At 40.1% G+C, this 15,557-nt stretch overlaps 1 protein-coding gene across 13 annotated transcripts in view; it reads right to left on the bottom strand.

Annotated features, from left to right (window-relative positions):
- Positions 1-15,557, bottom strand: part of LOC127508736 (stonustoxin subunit alpha-like) — a 553,058-nt gene that overhangs the window by 526,143 nt on the left and 11,358 nt on the right. For 8 of the 13 annotated variants that reach the window (XR_007928897.1, XM_051887041.1, XM_051887044.1 and 5 more), the window contains 4 exons: positions 7,247-7,339; positions 5,356-7,074; positions 637-720; positions 182-217 (listed from right to left, as the gene is read on the bottom strand). The exons of 1 other annotated variant lie outside the window; for it this stretch is intronic. Coding sequence is in view for 11 of the 12 variants with exons in the window: in XM_051887041.1 (XP_051743001.1) it covers positions 182-217; positions 637-720; positions 5,356-7,074; positions 7,247-7,339 (1,932 nt within the window). In the remaining variant the exon portion in view is untranslated. Of the gene's footprint in view, positions 1-181; positions 218-636; positions 721-5,355; positions 7,075-7,246; positions 7,340-8,571; positions 8,732-15,557 lie in introns of all 13 variants that reach the window. 4 more of the 13 variants (XM_051887053.1, XM_051887048.1, XM_051887052.1 and 1 more) reach the window with 4 other exon arrangements.

Genomic DNA, 15,557 nt, shown 5'->3' with positions numbered 1-15,557 from the left:
GTTTTTAATATGTATCACTTGTTCATTAAGTTATTAAAGGACTGTTCACATACTGCATCTTTTGCGCGCTCAAATTCGTTTAATGTTAAATTTCACATGTACATGTGAAATTCATGTGGTTTTTCTGTAAGGGCATAAACACACTCAGTGAGTTTTTCTGCTTGTTTTCTCAGTGACTTACATTTTAAGAAGTCGTTCCTGGTCCTGGGAACAATGCCTGTGGAAATCAAGAGACATGAAGAGTGTGATTATCATGTCAAGAGAAAATGATCCATGCATCCATTGCCAACACATGCAGAAATCCTCCAACACAGAAGATATTTAGAGAAATGCCTCTGCTGTTCACAGAGCCCAAACTTTTATGCACATCCATGTTCAAATGAAGTAACTGGTAAACAACTACAAGGACTTAAAACAAATTGACCTTGGCATATTTGAGCATATGTTTACTATTTAAAAGTGGACACGCCTAGACTTAATTGCTGCAAAAGTGTCAATAATGTCATCACAGGACATCTGCCTGGAAACATCCCTGTTTATGCTCATACAATCAGACATGGCATTGCCACATACCATTTTAAACCTTTTGAAACTATTCTATATAGCTAAATCTGTAAACAATAAGTAAACACTTACAGTTAGGACTGGGGCTTGCCTCTGATGCTTGTCTTCCTACAGTAGCATCTGCCTTGTGATTCTCCAAAAATGTGTTGAGTGCACCTGTCATGATTGTTTGTACCATTAATATAAATCTCTCCAGCATAAACAGACAGATTCCCATAATCTACACTCCCAAATCACAATGCCTGTCTGTGACTTCAACAGCACTATTACAGCATAAAGAAATGCATTTATTTTATGTTTTTAAGTTATTTCTTGATATGCACTGAATTCATGTAAAACTAATTTTTACTTTTTTATTTTTTTCTGTTGAAACTATGTTCGTTTGGCAGGTCCAGGCTGGTTGTCAAACTTGTCATAGGTATGACACAATCACTTGGTCAATTTACACTAAACAGCCATCTCTGATAATGATTTTTCATTCAACTTTACTATGCTATAATATTGCGCTGCTGAAATGAGCATGATAGTAACATACCTGTATATTTCACTTTCTTTTTTCTCATCCTCTTTTTTATTTTTACGATACTGAGCCCCTGATGGCTTTGACCTTTTCATGATGATGAAACTAAAACACTTGATCCAGGTAAACACGGATGACGCCGTTCCCTGCCACCTTCTACATCTCGTTTCTCTATTCTCTTCCTAACAGCAGCACCCACTATCACCAGAGAGACTTCACTCAGATAATCGCAAGTAATCATAATGCCTCGAAATAGCAAACGTACGAAATAATAATAATAAAATATATACATAAAAAATCTCTTGGTGGGGCGGGGGCTCTCACTGGCGCCCCCCAGCTGTTTGCGCCCTATGCGACCGCCTAGTTTGCCTATGCCTAGAAACGGCACTGGTTTGATACTATTGACATGTTACCATATTTGATTTGTCTTCCGTAGAAATGAACTGATCAGAGGGAATATGATCAAATTTCACTTTGCTCCCCATACAAAGAAATCATATCGCTTCATAAGACTTGGATTAAACTTCAGCCTCCTTAGTAATGTTTTCAAAGAGACACTGATCAATCAATAAATGTCTCATGCTCAATCATTTGATTAGCCTACAGTATATTATAATTCTACTGTTTATTATGAAAATGACTGAATACATGGAAGCCACATTTTAGCTTTAGTTATTAAAATCATAAAAATGATGTTTTGGTTCTAAATACTTCTAAAAACATATGTTCTTTGGTATCAACAGAATCAGCAGTATTTAAATGGGTGATTTTAACTGTAAATACAGGCTACAGTACGCCCATGTTAGTGCTAATAGAAGTGACCCAGTGTTTGCTGCGTCTCAGTTCGCCTATTTATACTATGCCCTAAAAGTATGTACATTTTGACCATTTAATCAGAGCAGTAACATATATTTTAATAGTTTTATGGCCTTTTGTGAACTTATGTTGGATAGCAGCAAAGCCACGAGGTCGTTAATTTTCGTACATTTTATATAGATGCCTAATGTCTGCAGCGAAACACCACTGACAAGCTGTTTTATTTCACTTTTCAGGTATGTTTTGTATATTTGTCTGTTTATTATTACGTTCGTCATGTTTCATACGAAATGTGGTCACGTGTTGCGATACTCATACATGAAAATCCCTCACCTTTCGGAGAAATTCGCCGTTTTGAAACCAAAATAGGTGACCTACGTGAATCGTGTAGATTCGATGGGGGGGATTCGTTACGCCCCTAATTATTCAGTGAACTGCGAACAGGTGCACGTGCCAGAAGGGAGCGCGAGTGCATGGAAATATTAACGCGAAGGGACTTGCATCACCAGTGCAGACCACCATCAGAAGCTGAAAGCACACCTGGCCTCGGCAATTTACCTGACTGAATTTGGTGAGTGATGGTTTCAATAATTTTAATATTTTCTGGTATATCTAAGTTAAGTTACCCAGGAGCTCTGTTGACATAGACTTAGCTAACGTTAGCTACAGCTTGATGAATTGAGTCATTGAACACAGCAGGAGAGAACGCAACGTTAGCCAGCTAGCTAAAGCTCCGGTGGAAAATTATTAGCTAACGCTACCGTTTTTGAGGAGGTAGATTTTGAGGTGAGGGGACTGACAAGGCAGAAGGTAAAGTGGTCCACCGTTCTATCAATAAGCAGACCTGCCAACCTGTACGCAATTTGCGTAGCGGATACGCATTTTGACTTCAAAGTACGCTGGTACGATTTGTCACTCTAAACTACGCAAAAACCTGGTGACGCCTCTGTGCACGCGCAGTCCTCAAATCAAGCAACAGCAAAAAGAAGAAGAGTTCGACCAATCATAGCGCTAGGTTCTTCCCCCAAATAGCAAGTGGGGATGATTGACAGATGCATAAAGCCTATCATTAAAAAGAGACTGAAAATCGACACCAATAAAGATTCCCGCTCGATCCCCCTTCATAATACTTAGTAAGGAGGCCATAATAATTTTTGACTCATGCTGAAGTTAAGTTTCTCCAGCTCTCCCCAGGTTGGCAAAAAAAGCATCTCAAAATGCATCAGATTGATGCTTTAAAATATGGAATATTTAAATTTTTCTTCCGGGGAAGCATGCCCCCGGACCCCCCTAGAGGGGTAATATCCTTCTCACCTTTTTCACCCCTGACCCATTTTCATGCCTGGATACTACTGTTGGCTCATATGTAAACTATGTTCTTATACTGTTTTAATGTAACACAGGAGTTGCGATGGGGAATGCATGCTTTTGACGCCTAATGTCTGCAGCGAAACAACACTGAGAAGCTGTTTTATTTAAATTTTCTTTAAACAGATGTCAACCAGAATGTGTCCTGTCATATATCAGGGGATGGGGCTCGCCGACTCGGAGCACAGGAATGAAATCGTATGAATGGATTGGCCAAATCACAATGCAGAATACAAAAGAAAGACCAGATCCACTACAATAGCTATATTTTGAAATGTTCTATTGGTTTTCATTCAGAGAAATGTTTCACTTGTATTGTTTATTGTGAATATTCATATAGTTAAAGGGGTCATATGATGTGTTCCTTTTTCTTTAGTGTGTTATGTAGCTGTTTGTGCATGTATAAGATCTGCAAAGTTACAAAGCTCAAAGTCTCCTACAAAATGATTTTTTTCTATCTAAAAGAGAAGGCAGAATCAGACCCAGCTCAAACACCTCGATCAAATCCTCCCTCACCAAGCTACGTCACTCGGTGGAAATATTTGCATAATAATAATAATAATAATAATGACAATTCCAACTTTGTTAGGGCAATCTGGCACTCCTGAATCAGAGCCTGTATGTATGTTTTATTACTTGTAAAAGTATTTGCTGTTCAAATGCGGAGTTTGTCACGTTCAGCTGAACCGCGGCTTCTACTGTAATACATACGAGTATCAGGTTCTGATCAATCAGCTTGGTTATCTGCATTTTCAGAATCTGACTCGGGCTCCAACTGATATGGTAACATTATTAACTGTCTTTGTAATTGCTTTGGAAGCTGAAGCTCGCGATTATGGTAGCCTACATTTGACAATAAATACATAATATACTCTGCGTCTTTAAGGACTATTTGTAACAACATGAATGAAGGAAATATGTTAATAATAATAATAATAATAATAATAATATTACAATGTTACTAATAGCCACATCTGTTAGTAAATATGGTTGTTAATTAGGGGTGTAACGGTACACAAAACTCACGATTCGGTACGTACCTCGGTTTTGAAGTCACGGTTCAGTACGGGTTCGGTACAGTAGGTGGGGAGAAAACTTAAATTTGCTTTTTTATTATTGAACAAATTGTGTTTTTGTCTTTAAATATATTAAATTAAATTATAACTAAAAGTTTCTTAAGGATGAAATATTATCTTTGCTGATGCTATAAACTAGATCTACTCAACACTCAAACAACAAATTGTATGCAAACATGTAAGCTGCACATAAAGCAGTTTTTGCATTAATTTCTTAATCTAATTATAAAATTAAGTTTTACTCCAATTCGTTGTTGAAATATAATCATTTCTACACAGTGGCTGTCATTTTCATTACAGATTTATTTAAACATTCATTAAATAATCAAGACATCACTAACAGGTTAACTGAAATATAATGAATATATGGGCTAATACAGTGCATATATTAAACGAAAGAGTTGATTTCTCTGGCGAACTAACAAGCTGTGGACACTAAATAGCTTTTCTGAGGTAAATGCTACGTGACGTGTTTACGAGCTGTTTTATTGACGTCTTTCTGCCGTTGAAACACTGAATAAGCGATAACACAAGATATTATACGTTTCAGTAAGTTGTACTGTATCTTTCAACATACATTCAGATTTAAGTTTATTCTGTAACTAGTGAGGAAGGGATGTTCGCGTTCACTCGTGCTCGCACTGCCTGTTGATCTGAGGTGCCAGTACAGCGATCTTTCTCGCCACATCAAAACAGCACTTTCTGCTGGAATTTTGTGATTTCGTGGACTGAATTTGAAGGATGACACTTTGTTTCTTATCGAAAGTAACAAAACGCAGAGCTTATTGCGATTATTGGTTGTTAATGGTGGTTAGGCTGCAACGTTGCAAAGTAATGCATTCGGTACACGTGCACATACCGAAAGCCCTGTACCGAAACGGTTCTTTGCGAATACGTGTACCGTTAGACCCCTATTGTTAATACAAACATTGACTGTGTGCATGAAGCAAATAATATATTTTTTAAAAAAAGATAAAGATTCATGCAGAAAAATGTGCATATGGCACTTACCTGAAGGCGGTATGGAGCTGATAGTGCCACTGGCTTCACTCACTCCCACTTTACCCACAATCCTGTAGCGGATCAAGTACTGCTTTCCAAACTCCAACTCAGTCAGAGTAAAGTCTTCATCAGATGTGTTTTTGAAAAGCCACTGTTCCTCAGCGCCAGAATCTGCTTTCACCTGCTGGTACTCCACTCTGTACTGCACAGTTTCTCCAGTCGGGGACTTCTGCAGTTTCAGGGACACAGAGCGGTCCAGGACCTCCTTCGCTTCTGGTGGGGGAGGCTTCGACACGGGCTGGAACTGTCTGTTTGTCAGCTTCCCTTTTTCATACAGATAGATGGAGGAGCCTGGACTGGATGGATCTGGGATGACAGACATAATGAATCGATATCTCTTATCATCTTTATTAGCCTCTGAAAAACTTTTGAAAAGAGATAAGGTCTCTTTCATATTTGAGATGACATCAGGATCGCTGAACCACTTTCTGACAGATGCCACAGAAACCATGTTTTTTTCCCCATTTAGCTCATTAAACTTGTCGGATTTCAGAAACTCCTTCAGGGTTGAAAGATACGGGTCTTCATACTTCAAAGATGTGAAGGTCAAGCACACCACAACATCAATATTAGGATCAAGGATGATGGTGTTGAGATGATCTGAATCTTCAGTTTTGATTCCCTCCAGCATCTTGGTGTGAGAACTCAAGATGTTAAGTTCAGACTTTGCATGATCTAACCACTGGTTAAGCATGTCATCATTAAAAGGGGAGCTGTAGTGGATCTTCAGGATGTCTTCCAATGAATTTTGCTCCATCTCTCCTCCTCGTATAGCAAGGAAGACCCTGCTGACAGCTTTCAGGAGCATTGTCTTGTAAATGCTAAATGATCTCTGAAATGATTTCAGCCTCTCTTTGATGTCTCTGAAAACATTTAGCAGTGTTTTTCTGGAGAGGTCGTTGTATGTCCTCTCTGCCTGTCCCAGCCCTTCTATTATATCTTCAGTGGTGGAAACCAGACTTGTGCTAATTTCTCTCACCAACCGAGCTGCTTTTGTATCCAGTAGATAAAGAGGATAGAGCCAGACTTTTATCGGAACTGCATTCTTTGGATTCTCCTTCAGTATAGTGGGGAGCTTCTTGTACACCTCCAGGGCCTCCATGTAAGTGGTGGGGCTCTTCTGAAGGTGGAAGTCACCATAAAATGTGCAGGTGATGCTCTCAGTCATTTTCTTATCACAATCTGTCATATTTAAAGCTCCTTTTCCCTCAATGAAAAATCCAGGGATTTTCTTGACCATGACATCTAGTTCTCCCTCAATCTCCTGCTTGTTTTTCTCTTCTGAAAATGTCCGATCAAACACCATGATGGCCTGAGCTCCGTACAGCACAGCTGTGACCACATGAGTTGCTGTTTTCTGCTCAAACACCTGAGGGTAGGTGATTTGGCCCAGCTGGGACATGGTGAGCTCTTCAAATCGTGTGGTTTCTTTGTAATACATTGTTACTCTGGATTGTTGTCTTGAGGATTTGGTGTCACGCAGGTATTTGGCAGATCCTCCCACTTCCACCAGCCCTCCCAAGAAGCTGGCCTTCAGGGAAGCACTTACATCCAGGAGACTGGACTTACTAGAGAGAGAGTCAGAGCTACTGAACTTCAAATCTGTCATGGGCTGTGAATGAATGCGCAAATCTTTCTTCAATGATTTAATATCCCACAGAGTAACACCTGAAATGAGACGTGACTTTAACAGTTATGTACCAGGAAGTGATGTACTGTTGAAGAAACATGCAGGTATTATAGTGTTTTTAAACAAGGACTGGTAATTTGTGATGTAACATTTGGTGAAGAAAGGAAAATAAACTTTTATTTAATTATTCATTGTTTGTTGGTAAAGCACCTGGAATGAAGGTATCCTTGCGGCAGTCATACAGCATACCAAGAAGCAGAGGTCTTCCTACAGCTGCCACTTCAATAGGCTGTGATTCCAGGGCTGCAGTAAATAACAAATAAAAGATACATTTCTGTCAATGGCGCTGAAGCGTTTTCTCACAAATGATGAAAAAATTTCCATCAATGGCAGGGAAAGAGTAATACTTTAATACTGAAGAAATCTATTATGAAATAAAGATGCAAGCAACAATATGGGGCCAAGCAACAGTGGCTGAGGGGGGTGTCCAGTCAAGTCAAGTCAAGTCACCTTTATTTATATAGCGCTTTTTACAATGTAGATTGTGTCAAAGCAGCTTTACATTGATAACTGGTACATTGTTTGGCTGCAGGGTGGCACTGAACACCCCTGATATCCGATTGGCCACCCGGGGTGCCACGCCAACATTTTATTCGCTACTGGCAGTTGCTGATGCTCATTAACATCTCATTTCACCTCTTGCCGAAAGAAGAGTTTTTGTTTTTTTTGATGTTCACCGGCAGTTTTCAAATCAAGGACGAGCCGAGGACTAGAGAATATGGTTGCAAGATACCGAAGAATAAGTAAACATCATCTTTGAAGTAAGTTTTTAAGGTCTACCCTTACAAAAAAGAACTTCAGTATATTGAAGTACAACTGCAGTAAAACAGCAGTACAAAGTAGTATAACTGCAGTATAATTAAGCACAACCATAGATTTGCAGTATAATGAAGTATAATCACAGTACAACTGCAGTACATTGAAGTTCAACAGCAGTAAAACTGCAGTACCTATAAGAACAGCTGCAGTAAAATGAAGTACAACTGAAGGTTTGCAATTTAATGAAGTATAAATACAGTATAACTGCAGTTCAGTGATACTGAAATGCCTGTATAAACCTACCACTCATACTACATTACTGCAGCTGTGGCTACTGCACAGCAAGTAAAAGCTGCATGTGGACCGCTACCATGCAACGTGTGTGTGTGTCTGTGTGTGTGTGAAGTTCTCAGATCTTAAACCATAACTCCCTTAAGTGAGTACACTTGTCCAGTTTTTTTCTTTTTTTTAATCTGGTAAGATACTACTTGCATTGTGGAATAATGTAAAAGCATAAGAGAAAACATTTACAAAGAGAAAGCATGTATTTTTGAACAGGTTGTAATGGTCTGGGTGTACGTTTCTTTAAGACCTATGTTTGGGGTTTCCCTGAGCCTTGCATTCGTGGGGATACTGAAGATTACAAGGTGAGTAACAACCACAGCACAGTGGAGGTATTGTATGATGATGATGGTTATGATGATAAGAATACCTACATGGAGTTGTGACAGTGTTTAGCAGTGTCCTGAGGAAGCCAACACCAAGACACAGCAGATGAGGACACAAGGGGTACAGGTGAGTGTGCAGGTGAGTGTTTGAGCGCAGGTTACTTGAATAGGAGATTGTGGAAGATCAGAGGGGTATCACAGGAGATCGCTGGAGCACAGGGATAAATACTTTAAATACATTTAGTCTAACTCTCAGCCTGTTATTTAAAGTTTAAAGAAAAGTAAAATCACATTTATTGTTGCATTGCAGTTTGAGATATTCACTGTTGTTTTGTACCTTAATTCATTATATTGCAGATGTGTGAAAATAAAAATTAATATTCTGGATATTCTGGTTGTATTTGGTAGTAATGTAATTGTACTTTAGTTGTATTCTGTATTGCAGTACTACCTCAGCTGCATTGCATTATTATTTTACTAATACTTCAGCTGTACTGCAGTTGTATTTTACTAGTACTTTAGCCGCCGGTTTCACAGACAAGGCTTAAACTAGTCCTAGACTAAAATGCATGTTTGAACTGTTTTAACTGAAAGCAACTTGTACTGACATATCTTAAAATGTGTCATTGTTTTGTCTCAAGATACACATCAGCAATGTTTTTATTCCCTGTCTGTGAAACCGGGCTTAGATGTATTGCAGTAATACTGCAGCTGTCAGTGTTCAGTGAGTTAACATTTAGCAGTTTGAACTCGATTAGCTAGATCAGTTACTTCAGTTCAATTAGGTTAGCAATGATCAAACTGATAACTTAGACTGGTAGTTGACTTTAATGTACAGTTACGGAAATAGGGGTTTGTAATTAAGACCAAATTTGTTGATAATTGGATTATTAAATATAACCATATGCTGCCATTTATTTGCACAGGATCAATCAAACATGAAAAGACAGGGAGAGATATCATAGTTCTTTGTAAAGAAGCACAAACAGGCAGATCAGGTGCAAACAGACCCCATCCCCTGTATCACCACTGGAACCCAGAGCAGCTCCCTACCTGAGGCTAGTCAGAGTCAGTGTGGTCAGACTTCTGGACCACAGATCAGAGCATCCACCAGATACAGGCAGTCAGTCACATGCCAAGTTCAAGATTTTGAGTTGAGATGACTTTGTCAGATTAAAAGGATAGTCCCCCCAAAATGAAAATTCAGTCATCTTTTAGTCACCCTCATGTCATTCCAAACCTGTATGACCAAAAGAAGATATTTTTATGCATTTTGGTAACCAAATATTCTTGGGTTCCCGTCAACGTCAATTGTATTTTTTTCTATACAATGGAAGTTGATCAACTTGCTTCAAAATATCTTCTTTTGTGATCTGCAGAAGAAAGTCAGTCATACAGGTTTGAATGTTGTTTCATGTGTGTTCTTGTTGTCGATGGCTGTGGCATTTATATTGTGATTATACACTAATGGTTCTTGTGTTATAAATAGATTGATCAAGACATGAAACGGAATCCTCTGGTTCTGAGCAAGACGGTGAGCCAGAGCTGCCAGGAGATGTCATGGAGCCCCTCCCAACTGCATCAAGCACCAGATTTGCTGTTCCAAAAGGATCCAGTGGTAGGCCAGACTTATACTTTAAACTACACATTTTAGTCAGCAGCTGTTAGTATCTAATCTTGTGGAACCCTTAATTTTACATTTCCATAGAGAGATGACACATTATTTAACCCCCTGGAGTCGGCGGTGTAGTGAACAACAGACGTGATGGCACCAGAGCTTCACAACAGACATTCTTTTGTCCCACTTTGATTAATACAAAAGAGTGTGATAGGACCCTCAATGACGACTAAATGACTATTGTAATCAGAACTGCCAGCGGTGGAGGACAGGAAAGATGACATTAACGGCCTATTGATGATAAGCTAATCTCATCAGGAGTTGCCTTTGTTCACCTCAGCCGTCCATGCCTGAGTTCAAGGTGTAAATGACCATGGACTCCTAGGGCTGCCAAACCGGTTCTGGCTAGATCACAGCAAGAACAAAGAAATGCTCAGAAAGAAAGACATTTTCTAAACATATTAGCTTGAAATCACCAAAAATGGACAGGAATACTGTAAGGAACATATCCTATACATCCTTTTACTCATCCAGGAAACTGTGCACACACAGTGGAAACCACACCTGGAATAAAAGCCAATGCAACTGCACCCACTGAGACAGAAGTGTGATACCTCAACCAATTCACATCAAGTTTGGACTCTACGAGTTCAGAACACTGCCACAAGGACTTTGAGAAAGGTTTGAAAAAGAAATAAAGCATTTCCAAGGTCCTAAAGGCATTGTTTTATTTAACTGTGTATTTTGGGACAACACAACAAGTTTCACAGGATGAAAGGTGGGCGTGTTAAGGGACGGACACCTGGAATGCTGTGACCCAATCACATCACCACATCAGGAAAGGTGGGGATTTGCAATCCCCCTCCCCAACAGGAAGGAATAAAAGCTTCCCCAATTGAACAAACCCTCGTTCTGAGTTTCTGACCTGACAAGGGAAGAACAACAGCACGACCAAGGTGAGACTCTTGTGAGTAAACCTTTCACCGCACGGATCTTCAAGCAGCCCAAGTGCTTCTGCAGAGGACTTTGACTCCCGACCTCCATAACTCAAGTACCTCCAACCTAAAGAAGATCCTACGGACCGACCACCATCTGACCTACAGTTCTCTGGATTACACAAAGACCTCCAGCACTCAGTGCAGCTCTGCAGCTGTTGGAAAGCAATCCAGCCTTCCACTGCACACGGAAGGATACCATTGGACAACGTTTCCCATTCCCGGACTGATCACCCAACCAAGTGAAATATAATATAAGCTAACCAAACCTTTTCCCAAAGGCCTTGGCATTAGGTTGTTGCTAAATGAGATTGCTATTTGTGTAGAGACTGTTTATCTAGGGTCAGCGTACACAAATAGATACATTAGACACGTTATCTGTATTCATAGTAAATGCTTATTTACTATTTTTAATACCAGCATCCAGAAAGACCACAATTGACTCCCTCATAGACTGCTAATTACCCATTCATTGCTTCGTCCAATCCGTTGCTCATCTACTTGGCATTCAGTTTTGTTAACATCCATTTGTGTTGTAGTTTCTGTTTGATTATTGATTCAATTTTCTTAGTAGTTTAGTCATTTTCCTTCGTAGTATTTAGTGAGTGTGCTATTTTACTCTTTTATATCTTTTTATTAATAAATTCATTTTTTTGCAAACTGTGTCATTCTTGTCTTGATAATCAGAGGCTCTACAAGCTCGCCCGAATCTCACTAAATCCTTTAGATTGGTCAGATGATAAACTTTCTCCAATTTATAAAATTCTAATTCAATCAACAATCTTTCATGATTGTTCTTCATTGTCAAGGTGAGAATCCTGACTGGTGCCCCGAAATATTGGAAGGAATCATCTGACTCAATATTAATATTAATACAAAATGTTAATATTAATATTTAAGACCATAAATAAATACATTTGTGGTGCCCTCATGTGAGGCTAATCCAAAGTCACTACAGCAGTATCGTCGGCGATACCACCTCGGTTTTTTTCTTATCAGTGTGAAAGACACTAAAAATACTCTGTCAATTTTGGACATATCAGTTAAGAGTTATATACCATTCTAATCTGTGAAATGTCGTCTTTTATTTGTGTACACTTAGAGTAAAAACAAAACGTTGTGCTTTTTGCAAAATAAAGAAAACTAACATGATGCGCGAGCCACAGTCTCTCTCTGAATGAAGTCCAATCTGATAGTTCTCAGAAAATGAACTGTAACTTAGTGAATACTAATGACACAAAAATGAGACTTATGTCTAAAGAAACGTTGAAATGTCAGGTTTTAAATTATGTAAGTCAAATCGAAAACAAATATTCTCTGTTTATGTAATCTGTATGAAAAGAGAGACATGTCAGTAGTTTGTGGCTCAGCTCATTATCCGCTAATGCGGCCACACCCACGGACCGCTCGCGCTATTCAGACACAAATTCTGAGGCGATCAATGCAGCAGAGTGAACGCCCTGATGATCATGAGACTTCTTTCAAAAACATTATAAATATCTGTTATCAGCATGCTCACAGAGGGATTTTTCTTTTATCTCACAGATTTGAGAATCATAGTGACTAGATATTGGCCCACACTGGACATTCTGAATGAATATAATGGTGAGATCACTGATGGGAAGCAGGAAAGGTTTTTTTTTTTCTCCAGTGCAGAAACACCAAACACCTTGGAATGCCAGGTAAGTGATGTTCACTTATATCTTTGAACAGGATTTATTTCCACGTAAAACTGTATACTTAAAATGTGCCCTCATTTATTCAAAATGTGTCTCATTTATATTGTTAACTATATTCCAAATAAACTACCAAAAAAAACTACTTTGTACTTTGATTTTTTTAGTGTCCTCTCACATAGCCTACCTGACTGAAAGGGCTCATTATGCAGGTCATTATGCGAGTCTTTGTCTTCTTAGGTGTGAATCACAGCATTATTCATGAAGATTCATGCCTCCCGCGTCTTTCTTGACAAAAAAAGTCTTACAAAATTTAAATCAATATATTGTTTTATATGAACGAGTAGGCAGGATAATTTTTATATCATTTTGAAGCAAAAATTCTAGTCTACAACCTCCAATACCCAGAAGTCTTGTGAACACATATTTAATATTTATTTTATGACTGTATTTCAGTGACTTAAGTTTTCTGTTTTTTCAATAACCACGCATAAAGTTTATTCTCTCAAAAATACAAACATGTACATACATGTTGCTCACATATTATGGTAGCCTAGTACGTGCTGAATACAGTGTAATGACACTTTTGCCATTAATATGTTTATAAGCAACTGAAAAAAAAAAAAACAAATGTCAGGGCATGTCAAAACTTCTCCAGGGCCCCAAAAATCCTCAGACCCCAGAGGGTTAAAGTCCCCCTGTAGTCAATTTTATCAATAAAGTGTAGCGTCTGGAACAATCAGACACAATTATTCATTATATTTAATGAATAATCCAGAAAACTCTCCCAACAAAGTTCTGTGAACTCATCCTCCAAAACTGCAATTCACGAGTTCACATATACATATAATTACATAGAGTAAAGTAATGCGTATTTGGCGTGCTGTCCAGGGGGAGGGCTCCGAGCTCAGAATTTTGGCCCGAACCCAGAGTACTCTCCCCCCGGATGTGGTTATGAGAGATAGAACTAGAAGTGAGGAGATGGGGTGGTGGAGGGATGCTGATAAACTGTCAACGAACAGAGGTAAGTCTGCAGTATATATACCTCTGTTGGTTGATTAGCTGAATGCTTTCCACTTGTGATAATTAGTCTAATTATCTGCACCTGCTCCTCCCAAATTTTGTTAAAAAAAAAAAACATAATTTCACGAGTTCACATATACATATAATTAGATAGAGTATTTGGCGTATTTGGCGTGCTGTCCAGGGGGAGGGCTCCGAGCTTGGAATTTTGGCCCGAACCCAGAGTACTCCCCCCAAAAAGCAAAAGAGCAAAAAGGACAGCCGCCAGACTAAAGACCCCAAAAGACGCCGAGAATTGGCGGACTGGCATTTCAAGAAGCCTGGTCGCTTGACCAGGAGAGCCCGTGTTGCCACTGACAGGAGCGTATCACTGTACCAGGTGGACGGGCCCTACTAGCCTGACAAACGATGAGTAGCTGAAATTTGGAACGACCGATCAGGAGGGCTGTCGCAACGTCCGATAGGAGACCAAGGCTCCAGGAGACCAATGCTCATTGTATCAGATGTGTAAAGCCCTACCGGCCGATAAATGAGGAGCAGTATGATTTAAACTGTCGGACTGGGGGGGTCCGTGCTGCTTCTGACGGGATCGTGCATCGCCGAGTGGACGGGCCCTACCGGCCAATTGACGGGGAGCGCGTGATTTGGAGCGCCTGGATCGAGAGGCCTCTGGTTACGTCTGATGGGAGACCAAGGCTCACGGCGTCGAACGGGTGAGCCCTACCGACCGAAAGTTTCGTAATGACCAACCAAGCGAAAAAGCATTGGTCAATATTGAGGTGGACGGAATTTCAATGCCCAGCCAGGAGAGCTCTTGCAGCGTCTGATGGGAGACCAAGGCTCCAGGAGACCAATGCTCATGGCATCAGACGGGTAAGCTTCGCTAGCAGACAGGCAGAAAATCAAGAGCAGAGGCTCGATCGGGAGGCTCTCGTGGCGTCCGACGGGAGACCAATGCTCCAGGAGGCCAATGCTCAGGGCCTTGGATGGGTAAGCCTCGCCAGACGAGAAAAGAATGAGCACTGATTGGGAGGCTCTCGTCGCGTTCGATGGGAGACCAAGGCTCCAGGAGACCAATGCTCATAACATCGGATGGGTAAGCCTCGCTAGCAGACAGGCAGAAGGTAAACATTAAAGATCGACCGGGAGGCTCTCGCTGCGTCCGAAGGGAGACCAAGGCTCCATGAGACCAATGCTCGTGGCGTCAGACAGGTAAGCCTCGCTGGACGGAGAAGGATATCGACAAGGAAGCTGATCGGGAGGGCTCTCGCTGCATCCAACGGGAGATCAAGACTCACTGTGTCGGACGGGTAAGCCTTGCCAGTGTGCTCGGGTCCAACAACAGAAAGAAGCCCATCTATTTACTCAGCACTTGTGCGAAAATATTTTAGATGACGGTCGCTATCCAGGCGCAGTTTGGCAACAAGATGGTGGAACTGTCCCCTGCACAGGTTGATCAGATGAACCCATCTTCATTGCATCCTTCAACGAACATTTCTGAGCAAAGGTAAAGTGTGATGACTCTTCTTCTATCTACAACACGCACTAAAAAGGAATGAAAACAAAATGTTAAAATACTGCACCAAAGTAGGCTATGGTAAACAACAATTTTAGAAAACAAATCAAACTATGCCAGGTTACACTTAATTCACAAATGAATACAATTGTTCTGATCATATTTTAATAGGATTTTATGACAGCAACTACAAAAGTTAACAGTGA

Source organism: Ctenopharyngodon idella, chromosome 3, assembly GCF_019924925.1.
Source record: "Ctenopharyngodon idella isolate HZGC_01 chromosome 3, HZGC01, whole genome shotgun sequence".
NCBI lineage: Eukaryota > Metazoa > Chordata > Actinopteri > Cypriniformes > Xenocyprididae > Ctenopharyngodon > Ctenopharyngodon idella.
This window is presented reverse-complemented; position numbering and strand designations above follow the sequence as displayed.